This window comes from Rosa rugosa, chromosome 3 (genome assembly GCF_958449725.1).
Source record: "Rosa rugosa chromosome 3, drRosRugo1.1, whole genome shotgun sequence".
In the NCBI taxonomy this organism is placed as follows: Eukaryota; Viridiplantae; Streptophyta; class Magnoliopsida; order Rosales; family Rosaceae; genus Rosa; species Rosa rugosa.
This window is the reverse complement of record NC_084822.1, coordinates 12,586,159-12,608,588: the sequence shown is the minus strand read 5'-3', so window position 1 is coordinate 12,608,588 and position 22,430 is coordinate 12,586,159. Positions and strand designations below refer to the sequence as shown.

Sequence of the window (22,430 nt, the reverse complement as noted above, 5' to 3'; positions counted from 1 at the left end):
GGGTACCGTCAAATGATCGGACCTAATCTATGTATCGCTGTGGTTTTCACCACAAACTCTTTATCTACCCAGAGATGGTAGAGGGAGGATATGTAATGGTTCTTTCTGGCCTGAGTATTAATATATCGACATGATATTCTTAAAAAAAAAAAAAAAAAAAAAAATTGGAGGGTCCAAATATAAAATTTAGAGGTCCAACTAGAACCATCCCTTAATTAAAAAAAAAACTTTTTAAAATACTCATCATATTGTTTTCCGCAAAAGTCCAAAACTCCAGCTATATTGGGAGGTTATTCAAAATTTTCGATTCGTGGGTTTTAAATTTCCAAATTAGGGTTAACCCAGTCCAAGCTCCCTGTGATATCCCGTACCCCAAGGAAAAAACAGGAAAAGAAAAAAAAAACGAGAAAGAAGAATCAGAGCAAGAGCGAGAGAGCTGAGTTTGGGTTTTTGTCAAAAAGGCTGCGAATTGGGTATTTCTGGATTTGAGGGTTTAGATTGATTTTCAGAAGCGCAAAGACGAACAATTGGGAGTTTGGTTTTCTGCTGTTGATCAGATTTGTAGAAAGGCAAAAGGCGAGAAAGTTTCTCAAGTGGAGGGCTTTGTTTTGGGTTGTTTACTGTCTTTGATTACCTTGCCCTACCGTAAGTGACTTGTTTACTTTACAATTTTACTTGATTTCAATATTGCTCTTTTGGTTTATGCTTTGAATTGAAATCATGGTCTTGAGAAACGATAATCTGTCAAGTATTTAGTTTCCTTAGTATTTCATTTGTGATGATTGAGTATATGAACAACGATGTGGTTTCTGTGCTTGTGGTGGTTTGATTTTTATCTGTTATTCTCTACTGTATGAGTGGCTTTTCTTTTAACCAGTTATACTTTGATTTCTTAAACCAACTTGATTTTATTGAATGTTTTCTTTTCTGTTTCTGTAGGTGGATTTCTTTCCATGATACTTCTTTGTTGACTCTTCATTGTCAGATCTAGACATTGAATTTAATTATGTGATTTGCTACCTCTCAATTTGGTTCAGTTTTTTTGGAAGACCACTTTCTAGATGTCGTGATGCTTATTCATATTTTTACTTTAGTTGCAAAGTTCATACCTGTCTCTCTGCATTGTATATGCGGTTGGGCGCATATCTTAATGCAATTAGTTGCACTACCCTGTTCTCTAGCCGACATTAGCCTAAAAAGGGTTTGCATTACCATCTTCATTGTGTTTCGCCAAGTACAATAGTTGTACTTGTTAGGTTTATGTATTATATACTTCATGTGAATTTTTGATGTCATTGTGGATAGAACCTAGGATGATTTTTCTATCATTTGATAGCAAATGTGGTTTGGCATTTCTTGGGTCTTATGTTTGCATCCATTCAAATTTGGCAAAACTGCTAATGTGCTAAATTCTATTTTCTTTATGTCAACTTCCTTACTGTTGTTACTTTCAAATTTGGTATTGTAATTGATAATGTTGGATATCTGTTGTCATGTGAACTTACTGATCATGCTGATATTGGTTTGGGTACTTTTTGTTACAATGTGTATCAAATGCTTTGCCTTGTTTAAATCCTTTGTGTTATTTTCGGTATGGTTATAAACTGTTTCGCTTTTGTTTTCGATTTTATAATTGTTGGTTAATAGAATTCTTTTGGGATTTGTTTGCTAAATTGGTTCTGCTGTGAACTTTTTCTTTACCTTTTTATTTATAGCAAATTTTCATTCTGTATTTAAATTTTAAATTCAGCCTGTGACAATGCTTTCGTCAAATTTTGGGCCAGGTCTTTACACTCTCCCCGTCTCACTGAAGCTAAACGATGTCGTACGACGACGTGGAGATCGAAGATATGGAGTGGAACGACGAGCTCCAGGCGTACACATACCCATGCCCATGCGGAGACTTGTTCCAGATCACCAAGGAAGACCTGAAATTGGGGGAAGAGATCGCTCGGTGCCCTAGTTGTACTCTCTACATCACCGTCGTTTACAACATCGAAGATTTCATGGATAAGAAACCCACCAAACCCTTTGAGCCCTCCAAGCAACAATCCCTCACCGTTGCTTAGGATTTCAGGTCAAATTTTATTTATTACCACACTCAGTTTTACCAGTACTGTATTGGATTTACTGTTGTTAACTCTGTTCATCAAATAAACAATGGATTCTTGCTAATTTTGCGTTATAGTTTGACATCACTACTGGTTTTGAGCTTAAATGGGTGTGCAAAGAATGAATTTGGTGATTATAGTAAGGCAGTTTAGTTTATTGCTTAATTCGTGTTTGCTGGGATGAATGGGCAGAATATGATGATTTGGTGTTGTTTTGATGAGTTTTCTCTTCAGCTTACATGGGCCAATAAGCTATAAGGATATACCTTAGAAGCTCCTTTTTTGTTTCTTCTTTTATGGAATGTGTGATTGGAACTTTGGGGAACTGAAGTAGAGTCCTTGTAATGAAATTAGTGCTTTTTCTGGATATAGTGTTTAACAGTTGAGTTGATAAGCAATTTGAATTTGCTTTTTATGTTTTTATTTTTTTAGAATTGTCTTGGTCTATTCACTGTTGAACCGGAACTTCAATATACCATTTTAGAAAGTGTAACTTTTTAGTGAGAATGATGCCTTTAGTATTGGCATTTTCAAATATGGTTAGGATGGTGTGGTAATTAGTTTGTGAGGGCTGATTGGGGCACGTGCTGCTACCCTGGGTATTAGCTAAGCCCTGGACTCTATACTTGGAGTTGAAATTGTCTTGGGAGGACTGTGAAGGAGGATGCTCCAAAATCATGGTTGAAACTGATCTAAAGCTAGCCTTCTGGTTGCAGTTAAGTACTGGAGATTTTCAGTGTAAAACTCTAATAGGAAGAGTTAAGTCTTGTAATCTTTCTTACGCCCATCAGCCGTCGCCGCATGGATGGATCTCTCACTTGAACTAGGCTCTACCTTGTTTTTCGCCCCTCCCAAGTGTAGGATGTTCTGTTTGCTGCCTGGTTGGGCACGGCACCAAGCCTTGATTGATTTCTTTATAGTTTTCTCTCTTCTTTCATCTTTGGACTTTAGCTCTACTTGTTGAAAAGAGAATTCATTGATTTTGAGCAGTTTAACCCCAACTCATTTTTGACAAATATATTTGCTAGATATAATTTGCACGCCAGGGAGGGATACTTTGGGCATTCTTTTATTACAGTATTTTAGGGAAATAAAATCCTTCACCTAAAGATTTAGAATGTTGTTTGGGTAAAAGTTATTATAACTTGTAAATTATTATATTAGCACCCAAGTAGCCATTACTTTTTTCTTTTCCCTTTTAAGTTGTGCTGCAGCATTGAGTTTGATCGGAAAATTTAAGCTTATGTAGAAAAAAAAAAAAAAAAAAAAAAAATCTAAACTGGAAGTCATTATTCTAGAGTGGAACTTATAACTTAGGTCATTGGTGCACTACTCTTTGGATTTCATGCAAGTTCAAATTTTGGTATACATACCAAGCACTCTACTGATTCTGCGAAAGCTTTTTGTATTGCAGATGGCCTTGTATGGAGGAGGTGGCCAAGTGGTGGAAGGATTCTTCCCAAGTTTTGTTAGATTTTAACTCAATATTAAGTGTGCAAGTTAGGAGTGGGAAATTTTGTATTCAACATGAAGAGGAATTGATTTGAGATACAGGGACGGTATCCTTGTAATAATTATTGAGCTTAACCTTATTGATTGACATATATTTTTACTGAATACATGTACGTAATGTGATGCCAATATAAGAAAGGTATCACTTTAGTCACTATCTGCAAATGCTTTTAGATCTCAATGTAAGATGGAATTGCAAGGGACTAGTTATCTTTCCTTACCTATTCATCATTGTGGATTTGCGGTAATGAGAACACTGGTGGAAAGAGTAGAGATGACCCTGAAGTGTAAACTAGAGGGTTTGTGTATAGATATCTGACTTCCAATACATCTCTTGAATATGAATAATGCTAAAGTAACAATATGAAAAAGTGAATCATTCACGTCGGGTTGAATTACTTCTGTGATACGGTCATTAATAAAGTAAATATAACTTGTCTCATCATTGTCTAAATTCACGTCGAGGAGTTTTTTGATTGAATATTTGAATTGTGCGTCTAGTTGCTTTAGGTTCGTGGAGAATTCTGAAGTGTACAGCCTCTTTGGATTCAGTGGAGTTCTCCAACAAGAGCTGGCTCCAAGCTTGGCAGATAGTGTTACTCAAGATGTGAGTTCTGTTCTGACATTGCTGTCTCTAGAAAGATTGGGAAATAGAGTGTTTTTTTTTTTTTTTGATACGAAGGGATATAAAGGGTTTTGATGTTACTGTTAGTGGTGGGGATCATAATGCACAACATTCAGTTGCTTTAGTCAAATTGATTGTTGCTATTACATACGGAGAAATATATGGAAATGCACAAGATTGATGATAGACAGCAATATTTTTGCAGGTTGATGAGGTGAGCTATCCTGACAGCATCAGAATAGAAGCAGAAAAGTGATGATGTTGTGTTTAGTAATGGAAAGTGTTTTGCTCATTGGTTTCTACTTTGTGTTTAGTAATTGAGTACTTAGCAGCTTTGACTTAAAATTATGTTCGTACTTGATTATGGTCTCATAAGAAAAAGCCCTCTTTTGAGCTATTTTTGGTTAAAATGGCATTCCCACACCACACCCCCCCCAAAAAAAAAAAACCACGAGTTCTTAGCAACTTGATTTGTGATGAGTAGATGAACTTTCTTTTTAACAATGTAAAATTTAGTATTTTCCATTTACTGATCATTTTATGATACTCATGGTTTTGCAGTGGCTAATTCTATGGTGAGTAGAGTAATTCATACTCAGGGCCGTTCCGTGACAAAGTGAGGTCTAAGGTGCAGGTTAGAGAGGCTTTTCTAAAGTCTAAACTACAAAAAAAAAAAAAAAAAAACAAGAATTTCATATTCCAACCAAAAACAAGCAAATTCCAACCAAAAACAAAGAGAACAATTCAAGTATTCAACCTTTCCAAAAAGATATTAGCAGAGTGATGAAGAAAGGGGAGACTTTTGGGTGCTTATTGTTTTACCAATACAAAATAAGAGGAGGAAATTTTGAGGCCTCAAGCCCTCAGAGCAAGTGCAGCGGTTGCACTTTGCCCGGGCAAATTGGGGGAATGATGATGTGTTGACCAGCCAAAGTCATTTTGTTGCTTCCACCGGTCCATCTTTGACCAGGCAAGCCTTGCCTTTTCATGACCAAGGCCAAAGAAAGAAACGGGCAAGCAAATGACTAAATTCTTGACTGGGGGTGAGGGCTGCCAGCTCGGCTGAGGAGAGAGAAGAGAGAGTTTCAGGGGTGAAAGTGAAGAAAAGCAGAAAAATCTGTCCTTATGAAAAAGGACCATAAATTTTTGCTATTTATAGAAAATTTTCAAATTTTCAAAAATTTATAACTAATTCATACGAACTCCGATTTTTGCATTCCACATATGCATGAACTCGTATCGACGATCTCTATAACTTTCATGAAGGAAGTTTTCCCAAATTATGTATGTGTAAAAAGTCGATTTTCGAGACCCCCCTAAAATTATATAATAATGAACAATGTTGACCGGGCAAGAAAAACAACGGGTGTAAACCCATGTCCAGTGGCAGTGAATAGTAACTTGACTGGTCGAATTCTCGACTTCTCGACTTTGCCTGTTCTTGACTACGGGTGCACTTGCTCTCAAGGAGCGTCTTCAGTCCTACAGTCGAGAAGAATGCAGTGCAGTTGTAAGACGCGGGTTTTGGATTTTTCTTTTTAATATATATATATCAAGACATTCTCACAATCTCACCCTTGATTGGTGAGCACGACATGCCTGCATGGATATCAAGACGACAAGACCACCGCATGCCTGCAGGAGTGCAGGGACTTCACGCTTGGCCGACCCTCCAAAAAAAAAAAAATGTATATATGATGAGCATTTTGATTCGAGGCCTTCCCCAAACTGAGGCCCAAGGCCACCGCCTTGTCTGCCTTGGTCACGGGCCGGCCCTGTTCATACTAGAGACTGTGGTGCCTGATGGTAATGGAAATGGTCCAGTTGATAACTATAGCTATGCAGAGCAACGATTGCAGCAGGTTGTCGAATCTAAGTATATCATGAAGGATCCTTCTGCAGAACCGGTTCATTTGAAAGTGCAATGAATGTTATACAAGAACACCTGCCTTCATCTGTTGAGGCGATTTTGCCCCCTATTTTTTTTTTTTTTTTTTTTTTTTTTTTTTTTTAAATTACCCAATGCCATTCCCCTAGGTATAAGAGGCGATCCTTAGTATGGGCCCATTTTTTTCTTCCTTTCGCTCTCCTCCCCTCAGCTCTATCAGAGTTTCATAATTCCGTCTTGCTCTGAAAATTGGAGCTAAGATGCTTCTTTGGGCTTAGGGACCTGGCAGTCCAGCCCTGGCTTGGTCGGTGCCGCCGCCGCCGCCGCCGCCATCAAGGTATTCCTCTTCCTCTTTTACTCAGTCTTCTCAGAGATTGAAGAAAATAACCTTAGGATTGTTGAGTTTTGTACCCGATTGAGATCAAATTTCAGTCGTTTTGTGATTCTTCTAATTGCAGGCAGGATATCGGCATATTGATTGTGCTCCACTCTATGGCAATGTGAAGGAGGTGATTTTAGTCGCTTTCAGTTGCAAAACCCGATCATGCCTGACTTCAAGGGCCAAAATGGTTCGTACAGAACGAATATACATTGCATGTTGATAGGATTTGGTATCATTTGGAAATTGGAACTATATATTCACACATTGGACCGCTGGTACTCGATATTGACAAAAAGTTTGGATCAATTAATTGGATATTGGCTTGGGTTCATTTGGAATTTGATTACTGAAAATGGAAGTAAAGGTGGAGTCTTTTTGTTTTGTTTATTGATTTTCATGTGTTGGTTTTGAAGGTATCAATTGGAACTGTGTAAGAAAGCTTTGGAGAACATAATTGTGTATCTGGAAACTGGTTGTGGAAAGACCCACATAGCCCGTGTTGCTTATGTATGAACCAGGTGATACTTTACTTACATTTGTAAACAAAAGGAAAATATTGGATTTTTATATTTTCAATGCTTGCAGTGAGATCGTTGTGGTATATATGGATCAAATTGCTCCCAATGGATTATTGCAATGGAGGTAATAATAATACTGTATTTCTTTCTTTCATATTTGAGCATATTATTGAATAACTGAAACTGAATAATTGGGGCTGAATCTTACCAGAAAAAATGTGACTTTTTACTCTTATGCTTATGTTTTGATGTTTGCAGTACTAGAAAGAATATGGCTATCAAACCGAATAATTATGCTTATGATTTGATTGATTTCTGAACTATCATAAAAGGGACCTCTAATAAACTTCATGGGAGTATGATAAATGCCTCAGTACATCAAATAGTTATTATTAGCTGCGCAACTGGCTGAGACCTTCTAAAGCTGTGTTCTTTCAGATTTTGAAGCCCGATATGTTTTTAAAGAAGATGTGGAGAGAGGTTAGAAGAAGATGAAGCGGAATAGGTTTGTTTTTCATTATTTATCATAGCTTCAGTTTGGTTGAATCAATTATAAAATGCATGATTTCCTCAGTCCTTGATGCTTTGCTTTGTTGAATCCAGGAGATTGAGTACCATATTATGAGAGTTGCTAGGACTAAAGATCACTAAATGCTGAAGAATGGAGTGGATTTATGTTATTATGCTGAAGAATGGTGTGTGCGTGTGTGTGTATCAAGTTCACAGATTTAGTTTCCTTTTGACACATTGAACTGTAAGAGTATACTATCTATACCTTGTTTATGTAACCTATCTCTAGAATTCTCAAGTCTCAACATTTTCCCCAGATATACAACAATAATTTGGAAGAAAGGGAAAGGAATCAGTTCTCATATCAAAAAAAAATTCATGTGGCACAGAAAGCTGCAAGTATCTGAAATTCAACTACATAGGGTGCATTTCCCTTTCTTTTCTTTCATGGAGTCTGGCACCTAAGCGCGAACGAAACTAGCATTGCATTTACAATATTGCATAACCCTAGTCTTTACAAATCCATAAGACTTCTTTAGCCAAAAGTTATAAATCAATGGCTAAGGATGATCGAGCTTGGCAAGTTATCTGCTGTTTCATTAACTTCCTTGTAGCTAGACATGAGTCATTGAGATGTCCCTGCTAGTGTCACAGAATAGGCTCTTCGCGGACTAACTAAGCTTGAATAAGAAGACCCTTGAGACTTCAGCATTCATGATTGTACCAAGAGCAAGGCTTATAGAAAAACCTTTGATCCAGTCGCTAAACTCCATCATAATATTCTCCTGCACCAATTCTTCCAGAGATAGGGCTGCAACACCCTGTGAATTGTTAACCTTGCACCAGTTGGGACAATATGTGTTGGAGGTTTTGGCTATATTGAGTATTCGTTTCGTATTCTTACTGCAGAGGTAGGATCATGGTCTCTCTAAGACACGAGCTGTGCAAAATCAAGCTGATTGCCTACAACAATGAGGTAGACAGCTAAAATCAACGATTGCCAAAAGGACTGGACAACTTTGCTGAACATATATTACTATCAAAGACCTACAGTGATTGTGGAAGAAAGAATTGCAATGACAAACTGCAACAGAACAAAGAAAAACAGTTTACTCACATTGGTATGCGGATGTACGATGAAGAATCCATGTTGGCACTTCCAGACTGCTTCGGGTAATGCTGAGAATTGACCGGAAAAGTCGGGATGTAATACACCAGGCAAGGCTGCTACCAAAAATCTAAAATCTTCTTGAAAGCACTTTACAATGCATTCTACATAGATCATTGCACACATATAATTAGGAGACAGCACCTTCAAAAGTTCAAATCCACAAGACCAACATTTAATATATATATATATAGCAAAAATTGTCTGTCCTCGTAGCTCCTAGAAAAAGAAGTTACCTAAACTCAGTGACTCAGTATTGTCTTGACCAGATCTCTTGATTCATCTAACCTTGCCTCAAGACGACAGCATTGCTGATTTTCACCTTGTCAAATATCAGAAGTTACAAAGATGAGTGCAGAGTAGAACCCAGTACTAAAGTAATTAAATCTCCGGTTGGCATCCCACTGATTAGATCAGTCTGTCTACAAAACAAACAAAAGAAAGAAGTTTAGAAGTAGTCAAACGAGACCGTCTCCACTAAAAGCACCAATGGAAGCAGAAATCAGTACCATAGTTGAGCAGAAAATTCCTTCCTCAAGTTTAGCATCTTATATGTTCATCACCATGTTGTTCCAATATAAGCTCTTGGTCAAATGCTTCCACCCCCTGGCAACTCTTCTGCATCAGTGTCCTCAATCTGGGCAGACATTACTCTGCCCCTTAGAACCTTTTTATCAAGGATAACTCAACTTTCTAGAGGCATGTCTTGCTTTCTTCTTAAGAGGCCCAAATGCTGTTCTCTTCTCATCTTAATCTGATTATTCATCAATAACTTCACAGTAACAAAGGTAAATTAACTCACAAACATTACTTTCTATACTAAAAGAAAATGAAAATAAGCGAAAAGAGTGATGAACTAATTTCAGGTCGACACTAGAACCAAGAAGGTCTGGACAACCTGGCTGAACAAAGGCTGCCTTTAGTAGGCAAATTTTCTTTCCGAGTATTACTCTTTAAAGATCAACATAACAAAGACCAACTGTGCACTCACATTGGAAGTAAACTTATGAAACAGAATCCATTACACTCGCGAATGGGATAGTGACAGTTGAAGAGGACCGGGATTCACTATGCCACCAAAGCTGCAAAGAGACCAAACCCTCTTGAGGTGTGTCTGATTATGCATGGAAAAAATGAATGAAATCCATGATCCACTTGCCACCAACCTTGCTTGCTAATGAAGTACATAATCCACTTGCTCTGAATACACACCAAAGTTCCATTGTTAATAAAATCCATTATTAGCAACTAGCTAACTAATTCACCAAAAAAAAGAAGCAATTACCATATCTGGAGCATCTAGTTCCTTCACACCTCAACTTAATACAGACATTGCATAAGGATTTTTACCTACAAAAAAAGAAACAATCAAAATAAGGCTACAAACATGAGTGCAAAGTGGGTCCAACTACCAAATACAATCTCGAGCAATTTATAAGCAGCCCACTTATTGGATGTTACTAGCAGATCTAAATTAAGCCAAGCTAAAACGTTATTTCAACCAAAAGATCAGTTCAAGTGTAAGGCTTTTGGCATACCTCTCCTTTTATTTCTGAAATATTGATCAATGTGTCCTCTTTACTGCTCTGGAACAGACAAGGAATTCAGACATACAGACCCTCAGTGTAGGTCTTATCAACTCCATTAATCATGCTCTTGAGGTTTGATTCCAAAGACTCACTTGATCATTTCCTCTAAATTGAACTCCTGAACGAAGTAAGTCGAGGAAACTCAGAAAAGTTTTAGTGTTTAACCTAAACTAGTCCTACTACACATGGCAAGTTCAGAACTAGAAACAATATATGATATATATACACCATATGTATGTGCCATTATCTCAAAGACAGAGAATAAGTACCTTAACATTGTATGATGATGATCGAGCGTCATGTTTTCAAAGGAGTAGTTCTTTAGCAGCAATCAGCATATTGTTGGACAACAGAATGCGTTCCTGATTCAAATATGTTTTGATTTTGAGAATGATAGTAGGCTATAAATTAAAGAAGCCTCAAAACACACAAAAAGAAAAGGGTCTTTGACTCAGCACAAAAATTGAATAGAATTATCCCACTTACGAGCAACAAATTTTTATTCCCACTTACCCAGTTTAAAATAAAATGACAATTTTACCCTTTACTTAATTAGTTAATTACATGTGCCCCTCTGTCTCTGTCTCTCACTTTCTCTCTCTCCTCTCTCTGAACCTCCATTCTCCGATCTACTCTCTCTCTTTCTCTCTCTCTCTCTCTCTCTTCTCTCTCATCGCCATTGTTATTTCCCTCATACCTCAATCTCTCTTCATTCCACCCCCGATCTTCGATCTGATCCAAATCTCAATTCTTCAACTAGATTTCCATTAGATCTCAATTTCTATGCAAAAACTCATGCTTTTTATATATCACTTCACTATTCACATGCCAATGATGGCAAGTGAACCAGTTTGGAATCGGAATATGAGCACTTGCATAAAATTATACATGGAATTCTTCAGATTTCGGACAAGAGAAAAAATGAGTCAACAAAATTTCTGTACCTCTCTCCTCAATTCTTTGGTTCCGTCAATTCCACGAGCCAAATTGTTGCAGAGTCTCCGGCAGTCAGTCAAGTCCAACCGACCGAACATTTTTGAATCTTTACCCTCCAAAATTTTTGACAACTTTGAAATTCTTTGCAATGACAAACAATCCGTCACATATAAGCCATCTATTTCTCGTGGAAATTCTGAAATTTCTTCAAGCCGCCAGCAATGGTCCAGATGAACTTGTAATCTTGTCAGGTTAGTTGAAAAGACCGGTGGAGGAAGTGATTCTAACTTTGTTGGAAATGTAACAAGCTTAGAGCAGAGTCGTAGATCAAGATCCTCCAGACGTTGCAATCCATAGAAAATGCTCGATGGTATATCTGTAAGATTATGGCAGCTATTTAGAGACAAGGATTTAAGGCCAGTGAGATTTCCAACTGAGCAAGGTAGCTCTTTGATGTCAGTGTAACTTAGATGCAGGCGATTCAAGGACTTCATGTCTCCTTCAATTTCAGGGAAGAACTTAAGTTGATAGCAACGAGAGAGATGCAGCGTTTCCAAAGATTTCAAGTTGATCCTCTCTTGAAATATCTGGAGCTTTTCACAGTGGGTGAGTTCCAAATTGACGAGCTTACGGAGAACGCCAACCGAAGGATGAACTTCAACTAAATCTCTACAGTAAAACAGCTCCAAATACTCTAAGCTCGTTAATCCAGAAAAGTCGGGAATTGTTGTTAAACCATCACAGCGCGACAATTTGATAGATTTAAAATATCCAATATTCTGTTTGGGAGAAAGAGAACCGAAAACTCAAATTAAAAAAGTTGCGAAAATGTTCACCTGGTCAGTTATTGACTAAGAAAATAATGTTCAACCATACATCCAATGACAGAGAGAATTATTATTAAGTTGAGATGTTTTGTTTTCCACCATGTGATGTAAATCTAAAGATTATTAAGCATAAATTCTTTGGTCAGCAACAGACCAGATGAACACCATTGAAAAAAGTTGAAATGATGAGTTATGAACAAATTAAAATGCAGCAATATGTTTAAAAAGTGAATTCTTTAGAATATATACCTTAAATCCCTTGATTAGTGGAGTTTTGTAGGGCCCACCCATGCTCATGCGCCGTATATCGAGTTGTAATGAACAATCATTCCAGTCAAAGGCCCTCAACTGGTTGGGGATATAATCCACGCCATCTCCACGCCGTATACCGAGTTGTAATGAACAATCATTCCAGTCAAGGACCCAGGGCCCACTCATCCTCATGTGCAGCATATCGAGTCGTAATGAACAATCATCCCAGTCAAGGACCCTCAATTGGTTGGGGAGATAATCCATGCCATCTCCACAAGGCCTCCCATGATCGACTATAAAAATTTGAAGATTTTTTAAGTTTGCGAAGCTTCTGCCATTCAACCGTATCTTTCGTGAATAGACACCTCTTAACACGATGCCTTTAATTCTATCAGTTCCCTAATAAAACAACAATTGCGTCAAATTAAGCAATTTCTTCTCATAATAAATACCAGTCTGCAATCACATGCTTTGCATGTATAAGAAAAACTTTCGTTGTGAAAAAAAGAAAAAAATTATCTGCAAATAGTGAATAGTTATCTGCAGGGAAAATGGATTCAGTGGGTAGTTATTTACGGAGTTGGTAGTTTTCCCACGTATTTATCTATTTTCTTATTTTTTTTTCTTTTCTTATTTTTCTGTTTCTTTTGTAATTTGACTATATTATCCATATATATTTTATGAGTATGAAAGTTTATTAATATTTTAGGGTTATTTTGGTACAATTTTTTAGTTTTGGCTAACAAAGCCTATTCTCTAGGCCTGGGCATAGTCAGGCTGGGTCAGTTGGAAGGCCCAAATCGAAGTCGACCCGAAATAATCGGAAATCCGATTTGTGACACCGAACACCATATTTTCGCTGGCTTGGGCCGAATTCCTGAATCGGCCCGAGTCGGTTTCGGTTTATTGTGGGCCCAAATTTTTCATTTTCAAGCCCAATGTTAAACCGTATTTCTGCTTACTACTATAGATCATTTTCAGCCCATAATGACATTTACAGTCCATTTTTAGCATCACCAAGTGCATAACATTACAAACATTATTCAAATCCAAACACTCAAACTTGCAAAATCTAAGAAAAGCTGCAAATGTATCATCCTAATACTTCTAACAGTACAAACCTGCAAATTATCAAACCTGTTTAGTCTATTTTCAGCATCACAAAATCCAAGTGCATAACATTACAAACTTTATTCAACTCCAAGCATTCAAACGTGCAAAATCTAAGCAAATGCATCCATCCTAACACTCTAACAGTACAAAACTGCAAACTATCGAACCTACAAATTATGCTCAGGCCTCAATTTTAGACATCACCAAGCAGTTCAAGTGTCAAACCAGTCTCACAATTAAGTTCAAAGCAGTGAAGTTAAATAAGTTAAGTTATTACAAACCAAATATCAGTTCTAGTGTTGCTGCAATGTTGCCAACAGTCCAACACTCCCAATAGTCTAACAGAAAAAGATTGGGTGGTGTTCATTTGGAGAGTTGAGAGAGAGTGGTTGTGCGGGACTGCGGGTAAGAGAACTTGAATGAAACGAGAGAGAGCGGCTGTGTGGTCTTAGCCTCTTAGGGTTTTATTTTTCATTTAGATTCAGTGCAGTAAGGTATACTGAAAGGAAAAAAACATCAATCATCTATTGACATGTAATATAATATATATATATATATTAGGAAAGGTCGGGTTAGTTTGCAAACGATCGGAAAAATGTCCAACACCGATTCCGACCCGCATACAGTCAGTTTCTGTTCGACAAATGTGGATTTTTTCCTTTCTTAATTTGCTTCAAAAACCGACCATATTTTTGGGTTTGAAACGAATGCAAAACGGTTTTCCGACCGATTTACTCTTAATAATAGTATAGATTTACATTAAATTTTAAAATTCTTCAAGATTTTATAAGTAAGGATGTATTAAATATCGCTAGATTTTCTCCACACATGCTTTGCATGTGTAAGAATTTTTTATTTTTTTCTGAACAAAAAAAATAAAAAAGGTTATTACAGAGAAGATAATGGAAGAGAAAAGTAGGTTGTAGATTTTTTTTTTTTTAATAAAAGTATATTTTATAAATGTCTTTGTGATTTAATTAATTCTCAAAGTTTATTAATTTTCTAGGGTCATTTCTGTCAAAATTTTAGATTTTGACTAGCAAACTCTCTTCTCTTAATAATAGTACTAGTCTTGCCCACATATACTATGCATATGTAAAATATATTTTTTGTTTTAATTTTCTTTTTGTAATATTTATGTCTTGGTAATTATTGCAGTTAAAGAAATATGGGGAGCTATCTACAGATGAGGGTAGTGCGAAGTTAATTGCATAATAGGGTAGTGGGAAGTTATCCACGTACAAAATGGGTTAGTGGGAACATTTTTCTTTTAACTGTTTATCAGTATTTTGTTATTTACTATAATACCCTTTAAATATTAGAAATTATTCAAAAATAATATATGGTATGGGGGTCCTCGTGTCTTTTCACGTCCATTTTCGCTAACAAAGTAGGTTTTCTTAATAATAGTATATAGATGGATAAAGCAAAATAATTTAAATATCACTTACTGTGTTTTTCTCAAGGACCTCGCAAACATCCTCATAAAGCCACAGTTTACTGCGTTGTCCTGTCTCATTAGGAGATTCTTGCCGAACAATTTCTTTTCCCATGTCTTCTAAAAGGTCATGCATCCAAATGCTATTGTCTTTAGCAATTTTTATTAAGGCCTTTTCCATGAGGACTTTGAGACTATACACAGGATTGAGGTCACAGCTTTGTAGGACATCTATCACATAGCTTTCTTTGTAACCTTTAAAGAAACATGCAATATGAAGGAAAACTTCTTTCATCCGATCCTCCAATGACTCGTAACTTCTTTTGAGAGTTTGTTGAATCTCTTGGTTAGGATATCTGCTGTAATACTCTAATGCATCTTTCCACTCAGCCTTATTTTTACTACATAGATCTGACCCCAAAATTTCCAAAACTAACGGAACCCCTTTAGCATAACATATTACCTCAGTTGCAAGTTCAAAGAAATCATCCATACGTTTATTTCCTTTGAAGGCATTGAAATTGAAGAGCGCTAAAGCTGCTTGATCATTTAATTCCTTAACCTCATATATTGAATTGACTTTATGAGCCCTTAGGCAATTCATATCTCTTGTTGTTATGATAGTTCTACTTCTTGGACCAAACCAATCACACCCTCCCGCAAGTTTCTTTAACTGATTCAAGTGGTCCACATCATCAAGAATTAAGAGAACCCTTTTCTGGCTTAGTTTTTGCTTCAGCACAATGATTCCTTCATCAACATTGTTCACTTTAGGTGGATCCCTCTCTATAATCTTAGAAAGAAGATTGTTTTGTAGCTTGACAAGACCTTCATGTGAAAATGATTCTTCTCTAACATTTGCCAAGAAACAACTATGTTCAAACTCATTGCTAATTGAATTGTAAACAGCTTTTGCAAGTGTTGTTTTTCCTATTCCACCAATTCCCCATATTCCTATCATGTGAGGATTGTGTTCCCGAACATTTAAGAGCTTAAGTATGTCTTCTACACGAGATTCTAATCCAACCGGATATGGTGCTACATCTAAAGGGTTGAATCTCATTATTTTGGTTGATATCTCTTTAACAATTGCATCAATGAAATTTGCTTCATGCCTGCAAATGTAAAAGCATATGAAACATTTATTTAAACTTTCCTACATGTATAGCTTTTTAGGGGACGGATCAATGACGGACTAAATAATATTCAAGATTATACTCTAATTGTAGTCCATTAGTTAGTGAAACTTTTGATGCTTGGTTAAGATTAAACATTATGGAGTCTGTTAACTAAGTTAACTATTTGTTAACGGCGGAATGTGTTAAAATCTGCATTATAAAGTTGAGATGCTTGAGATTGAACATACGTACCCTCCATCCAAGATGTGCCACCCATACAAAGTTGCTGCTTGTGTTAGAGCTGCCTTCCAACTCTTCACCTTCTTTAAGTTATCCTTGTGTTTGCTAAGGTGAGCAATTGCATCACCAACCTGGCCCTTCTGGTGTCGTATATCTGACGGATCTACCTTGTAGAATACTGGGTACACGATTTGTTGCTTGGATTTTTTACATTGAAAGATCTTGACAAGTTCATCCAAGCACCACTTTGAAGACGCATATTTTGCAGAAAATACAACAATGGAAATCCTTGATCCTTCAATTACATTGAGAAGCTCCTTTGTTATATCTTCTCCTCTTGTAAGGTCATTATCAATGAAGGTAGTTATTCCCTCCTGAACCAAATTGCGGTACAAATGGCCTGTGAAATTGTTGCGCGTATCTGGACCTCTGAAGCTCAGAAAGACATCGTGTGTGAATGAATGGGTGGAAGAAGAAGAGGAAGGAGAAGAGGAAGAGGAAGAGGAAGATGAAGAGGCTCCGAATTGAGGTTTGCTCAGATCCTTGTTGTTCTTGTTGTTTGGTGATGCCGGTCGATCCTTGGACCTAGTAAGTTTCACAAATAAAGCAAAGGCCACCAGGCCAAGAAGGGACCAGCGCAGATCCATGCTGTTTGATTGCAGAAGAATGAGTGAGGAGGCTGAATTGAAATAATTTGGGATGGTATTGTTACTGTCAAGGACTATATCTCTTGTTATATATATATATATATATATATATATTAGGCCTCTCTGTTTGGCCATGTGCAAAGCAGTTTCCTGGCTCCTTCAGCGAAAGTGTCACAGAGTGGTCATTAGAAATAGCACTACAAGTGGTCCCAAAAAAAAAGAAGTCAACAAAAGTGGGAGACAGACACCAACGTGATTGACAGCTTTAGACCGCAAAAGACGATGATATCTTCAAAAAATCTGGGATAGTGGCCTTCGGGGAATTTGCTTTGGTTTTATGGCACTTTTCTAGTTTTCTTTCTAAGAACTTAAGAGATGACACTACTTGCAGGTCTTCTTGTTGCTATTCATGAGGGCTGGGACGCAATTGAGGTAGAGAGTGACTGTATGACGCTGGTTGCTGTGGTCAAGGCGGTTGACGATGACTACTCTATTATTGGTCGGATAGTTGATGATTGCAAAAGGTACCTAAATAGTTTTTCTTATGTAAACTTCCGCCATGTTTACTGAGAAGCAAATGGTGTTGCCCATAGGTTGGCACACCTTGCTAGCTTTAATTGTATTGATGAACTTTGGTTAGAGGAGCCGCCCGCTATTATTCGGGACGTGCTCTACGAGGATATTTGTAATTCTGTATGGGGCACAGGTTTTATGTCCTCCCCATTGTACTATGTTTCTTCAGTTAATAATAACTACGGGCGTGGGGCTGAGCCTCCCAGCTAGGCTGGGTTCCAAACCCCGTTTCAAAAAAAAAAAAAAAGAGATGACACTACTAGAAAACATTTGGTGATCGACTATTATATTGGGAGAGGATCCTCTCCTGAGCAAGTTAATCACCTGACCTACCTGAGCTTTTCACTATATTTCGACTAATAGCAATATTGAAATCCAATGGTCTACAACAAAACTTGATTTGTCTTTTTCAATTTTCTTTCTTTCTCAGTTCTGTCCTTGTCTTCCAGGATTCTCTCTCTCTTTCTCTGTTCTTCTCTTCAAACAAATCACTAGTTTAATTTCATCATATCATCATCTCCAATTTCCCAACCTCTCTCTCTCTCTCTCAAATCAGCCGTGGCTTCAAAGCAAGTGAAGCTTATATAATTGATGAAGACCACCACAACACACACTTCCAATTCTTCACCACCAATCGACTTATCTCATGGGTCTTTTAATATCAAATTGGGAAGACTTCAGTATTAATTGAAAATTGTTTGCGAAGCAAATTGTTGGGTTTCAATGAAATTTGATATGGAACTAATCTGAATTTCTGAAAATAAAAGAGAGAGAGATAGACCAAACTTAATCTGATGAGAAAACATTGATTATGAATGAAACCCATCATTTGAACACCCAGCCCCAGAAATTGAACCCATCAATTGAATCCCAGGCAATTTCGTCCCATCAATTATAGAGCTGGGTTCGGTATGGTACCGGGCCTTCAAGTTTAAAACCACCTACCGTACCAGAGCTTATTGGTACACAAAATGAAGTACCATTACCGGCCACAAAAGTCGGTATACCAACTTCTCGGTATCGGTTGGTATCGGTTGGTTGGGCCTCCAACCGAGTTTAAGATTGGGCCACGATCTGGCCAGAGCCCAAGAATTGAGCCTGCTAGGCAAGGCAAGCCCAGATCTTGCAGAGTCAACCCCAACCCGACACCACCACCACTACCATCCCTCCACCACCGCCCAGATCGCGCCGACTCCTCTGCCGGCCCACCACTGTCGGACTAGCACAAGGAAACTATCCCTAGCCGCCGCAGACCCAATTCAACACCACCCAGTCCGCCGCTTCAGTCGCCAACCCCAAACCAATAACAATGATCCAACCTCTGCTGCTCGTCGAGGCTTGGTCGTCACAACTCCCCCAAACCGAAGGTCGAGATCCGTTTCAATCTCCTCCGACCCCAAATCAGCAACCAAGTTCCAAATCCCAATCCCTCTAGGTCTGCAAGATCCGAAACCCCACCCCTCAGCGCCCCTGAACTCTCCTTCCTCCTCCCATCTACCATTGTCGCCTACGACCAGAGCCCGTCCGACGACAGCGGGAGTGACAACAACAAAGTTTGAGGGCTGATGAGCTTGGATTCGAGAGAGAGACTGAGGTGTGAGAAGCACTTTACAGGTTGCTATTTGTCAAGAAGAAAAAGATAAGAATCAGAAGGGATGGGAAAGAAGAAGAAGAAGAAGAAGAAGAGAGACAGAAGAGACGGGAAAAGAAAGAAAAAGAAGAAAGAAGAAAGAAGAAAGAGAAGAGAGAAGAGTCGTCCAAAAAGAAGAGAGAAGAATAAAAAACTGAAAAGAAGAAGATAAGAAGAGAGACAGAAGAGACGGGGAAAAGAAAGAAAAAGAAGAAAGAAGAAAGAGAAGAGAGAAGACTCAGAAGAGAGAAGAAGAGTCCAAAAGTAGAAGACTGAAGAATAAAAAATTAAAAAAATATGAGTATGATACATGACTTCGGTACGGTACGGTATACCATGTATATATGAAAATTGAAACCATTACCGTACCGTGTATGTGGAGTCGGTACGGTTGTACCGTACCAAGACTTCAGTTACCAAGTTTTCGGCTACCAATTCACTTGGCTCGGCTCGGATGCGGTTGGTACAGTTTGATTTGGGAGAATTTGCCAGCCCTAATCAATTCAATCGCAACCAATCACAGAAGGAAATTTAGCAACCACGAAAACTCACATGGACGAGTCAAAAAACTTAACAGAGAGAGAGAGTATTCTCTGTGAAACTGGGTTGTATCATCAAACCCTAAGGATCTTCTCTGAGCTACAGCCATGGCGATGAAGCACATTTTCACAGCGCTGACCCGCCGCTGGTCGGTCAAGGCCTCGCCGGCGCTGAACCAAACCGTTCGATCCAGCCCCACCTCACCCGCCGTCGCACCTTCTCTCTCAACCCCACTACCGAGGCCTCCTCCGCCGACCGCCATGGTCTACTACGATCGCCTCGCCGAGGACGTCAAATCCAAGCTCCAGAGGCTCGAAAACCCCGACCTGAGGTTCCTCGAGTACAGGTCTCCCCACCCGACTCTCACGGATCACTTCATTTTGAGAGCGAGAGCGGCGGTTCTATCTATGGGTTCTGATGGCAGTGGTTCTATGGGTTAGAGAGAGAGATAAGAATTGGGAGAGTCAATCACTACGTGGCATTATGTAAACAGTTAGATGTTGTTTTTACACATGTCATTATGTGGTTGAAAGCTCAGGTAGGTATTATATTCCACTGATGGGTGGAATCTTCAGTGTGAATACATGAGAGCGTTCAGATGATCCTTAGCACATGGACTGTTAGGTCAAGAATGGCGCAAACTTTTCTCTCGTTCTCATGGACTGCTACGTCCCTATCTTATAGAACTCGATTGTTGATTTATCTCACCACTTTTGTTTTTTGTTTTCTGTGAAGTGTTGTATAATACCAGTAATTAGCTAGCTTAATTGGTTTGTTAGATTCTGTGGTAGTGTTGGCTTAATTACATAGTTCAGATCGGTTTTCTTAAGTCAATAATTCTACAACAATATCACACTGAGACGTTCTATGGGTTCTTAAACTTACCATATATACTTAATACTTCATTGTTACAAACTTATTTCAAAAAAAAAAAAAAAAAAAAAACCTTAGCACTGTTACTGATTTTGAAAGTCAAGCAAAGAAAAAGATAAGAAGCAAAAAGAAGGAAAAAAATGACACAACTACATATCTTCAAGGGCTAAACCACTCCACAAGCATGGAGACTGAGGCTTCAGACGAACACCGTCAGTCGGCCGAAAACAGGAGCTAACAAGGTTGACGAGCTCATCACTCCTTTCGCAATTGGTTAACCCCAACATCAGCGCTTGATGCGGCCGAGGCATTTGACGAAAGGGTTTGATCCTTGTTGCTCTGCTCCTTGGTCTCATTACTCCATATATCCACTAGAGCAGACATGACTCGAAGTGTAGATCAAAGATAGTGAAATCTTCAACTTCAAGTACTACTGAAATTAGAGAGAGAGATATTGTTCTGAAACTTGGATTGTTTTGAAGATAGGACGTAGTTATCGTCGATAATTATATAAGAAGTATGCACACGATGAAATGCAGCAGCCTCCTTTCCTAGACTGTGAACATCATGTAGATCTTCAGTTATTGCAAGGACCTGATGAATGTAAAAGTATTAGCCATATAAGAAACCATCCCTCACAACGGGAGAGTTAATAAAAATACAAAAGGAAGTTAAGTCACATTGGATAGCAGCCCTTAAGAAATCATAATCGCAGAAGAAAACAAAGGACCACGATTTAAATTGATCGAAGGGCTCATACTAGAGATGTACAATGCTGTTTCATTTGTGTCTTAGGGGCAAATAAATATGCTAAAAGAAAGAACATTCATATTTTTATTAATTTTATGATCCCAGAACCCGTTTTGCAGACCAGGGGTTGAAATTGAGGCGACCTGCCAAACCCTACAAATCTTTATGAGACAAGAAAGTGAAGAAACCCTAGCAAATAGCAAGATAGGTACCATGAGGAGGTTTGAACCTGAGACCACATGGGTAAAAGAAACAATATTCATATAGAATATTTGTCCCTGATGCGTATATTAGAACAAATATCAATTAAGTTGTATTAATCTATACTATTATTAAGAGAAGAGAGCTTGCTTTTCATAACTGAATTTTTTTACCAATTTATCCTTTATATATTAAAATTTTTTGATTCAAAAATAATGAATAGGGATAATAAAGTCAATTTATAAAATAAAATTAAAATAAAAGTAGTGCAAACATGAGGAAACTCCCCACTACATCCCCACACTCATGAAAAAAGAAAAAAAAAAAACCTCCCTACACATGTAGGCCCATGCTAGTATTTAATAATAGAACTTCAAAGGATGTAACTTGTAAACTTTACCTCTTCAGTTATAAAACCGCATTCAGAAGTCAAAGTAGAATGACGATTTGAAACACCAGCATATGCAAGAACCGTGCAACACGGGCTTCACATGCACAATCCCTCATTGCAAGAACCGTGCTTTGTAAATCACCTGTCGAGTATAAAACCAGCATATCAGATGATTTATAGATATATAATGCTGATGGTTTTGTGTCTGTCTGTCTATGTGTCGATTGATTGTGAACATGATGGAATTATAACAATATGTATTAATTTATTTTCATAAGAAATATCTACTACTAATGTAAGTGGAAGATATTTTGTTGGAACTTGGAAAATTTGGATAGGCTCCCCCAAGAATATTCCCTACTTCATAGGGGGGGACGTAAAACCTAAACCCCGTACACTAGTACTATAATGATAAAAACAGTGAGGATAATCCTCGTAGAGAACATCCTGAATAATAGCAGGAGTCTCATCTAACCAAACATCATCAATAACAAACATGCTAGGAAGGTGTGCAAGTCTAAGTGCAACACCGTTTGCTTCACGGTAGATATGTCGAATTTTAACTGACTGAAAACCACGCAGGTAATCCTTACAGTCA

The 22,430-nt window shown here is 38.0% G+C and overlaps 2 protein-coding genes across 3 annotated transcripts in view; one reads left to right on the top strand and one right to left on the bottom strand.

The window, feature by feature from the left end:
• The first annotated feature begins 306 nt into the window (after positions 1 to 306).
• The window catches only part of LOC133740124 (diphthamide biosynthesis protein 3-like), a 55,442-nt gene continuing 33,318 nt past the window's right edge, over positions 307 to 22,430 (top strand). The window contains exons 1-3 of one of the 2 annotated variants that reach the window (XM_062168045.1): positions 310 to 645; positions 1,785 to 2,077; positions 3,526 to 3,845. In XM_062168045.1, coding sequence (XP_062024029.1) covers positions 1,821 to 2,069 — 249 coding nt within the window. In that variant the 5' untranslated portion in view covers positions 310 to 645; positions 1,785 to 1,820 and the 3' untranslated portion in view covers positions 2,070 to 2,077; positions 3,526 to 3,845. Of the gene's footprint in view, positions 646 to 1,784; positions 2,078 to 3,525; positions 3,846 to 22,430 lie in introns of those variants that run through there. The other variant, XM_062168046.1, reaches the window with a different exon arrangement.
• Positions 7,891 to 16,960, bottom strand: LOC133740118 (disease resistance protein RUN1-like). The gene is made up of 12 exons (XM_062168036.1): positions 16,240 to 16,960; positions 14,883 to 15,984; positions 12,316 to 12,717; positions 11,248 to 12,018; positions 10,573 to 10,665; positions 10,253 to 10,421; positions 10,000 to 10,064; positions 9,706 to 9,914; positions 9,224 to 9,486; positions 8,951 to 9,136; positions 8,664 to 8,818; positions 7,891 to 8,509 (listed from the first exon to the last, which is right to left on the bottom strand). The coding sequence occupies exons 1-5, from the start codon at positions 16,872 to 16,874 to the stop codon at positions 10,609 to 10,611; spliced, it is 2,967 nt and encodes a 988-aa protein (XP_062024020.1). The 5' UTR covers positions 16,875 to 16,960; the 3' UTR covers positions 7,891 to 8,509; positions 8,664 to 8,818; positions 8,951 to 9,136; positions 9,224 to 9,486; positions 9,706 to 9,914; positions 10,000 to 10,064; positions 10,253 to 10,421; positions 10,573 to 10,608.

Bases quoted from the DNA above. Each gene is read 5' to 3' on its own strand.
- LOC133740118 (XM_062168036.1), bottom strand. From the start codon at position 16,874: ATGGATCTGCGCTGGTCCCTTCTTGGCCTGGTGGCCTTTGCTTTATTT. The intron at 12,718-14,882 runs GTAAGTGATATT...TTGTTTTATTAG, and splicing joins AGGTCCTTGAGAAAAACACA to GGAACTGATAGAATTAAAGG. The intron at 12,019-12,315 runs GTATATATTCTA...TCTCCCAAACAG, and splicing joins CACTAATCAAGGGATTTAAG to AATATTGGATATTTTAAATC.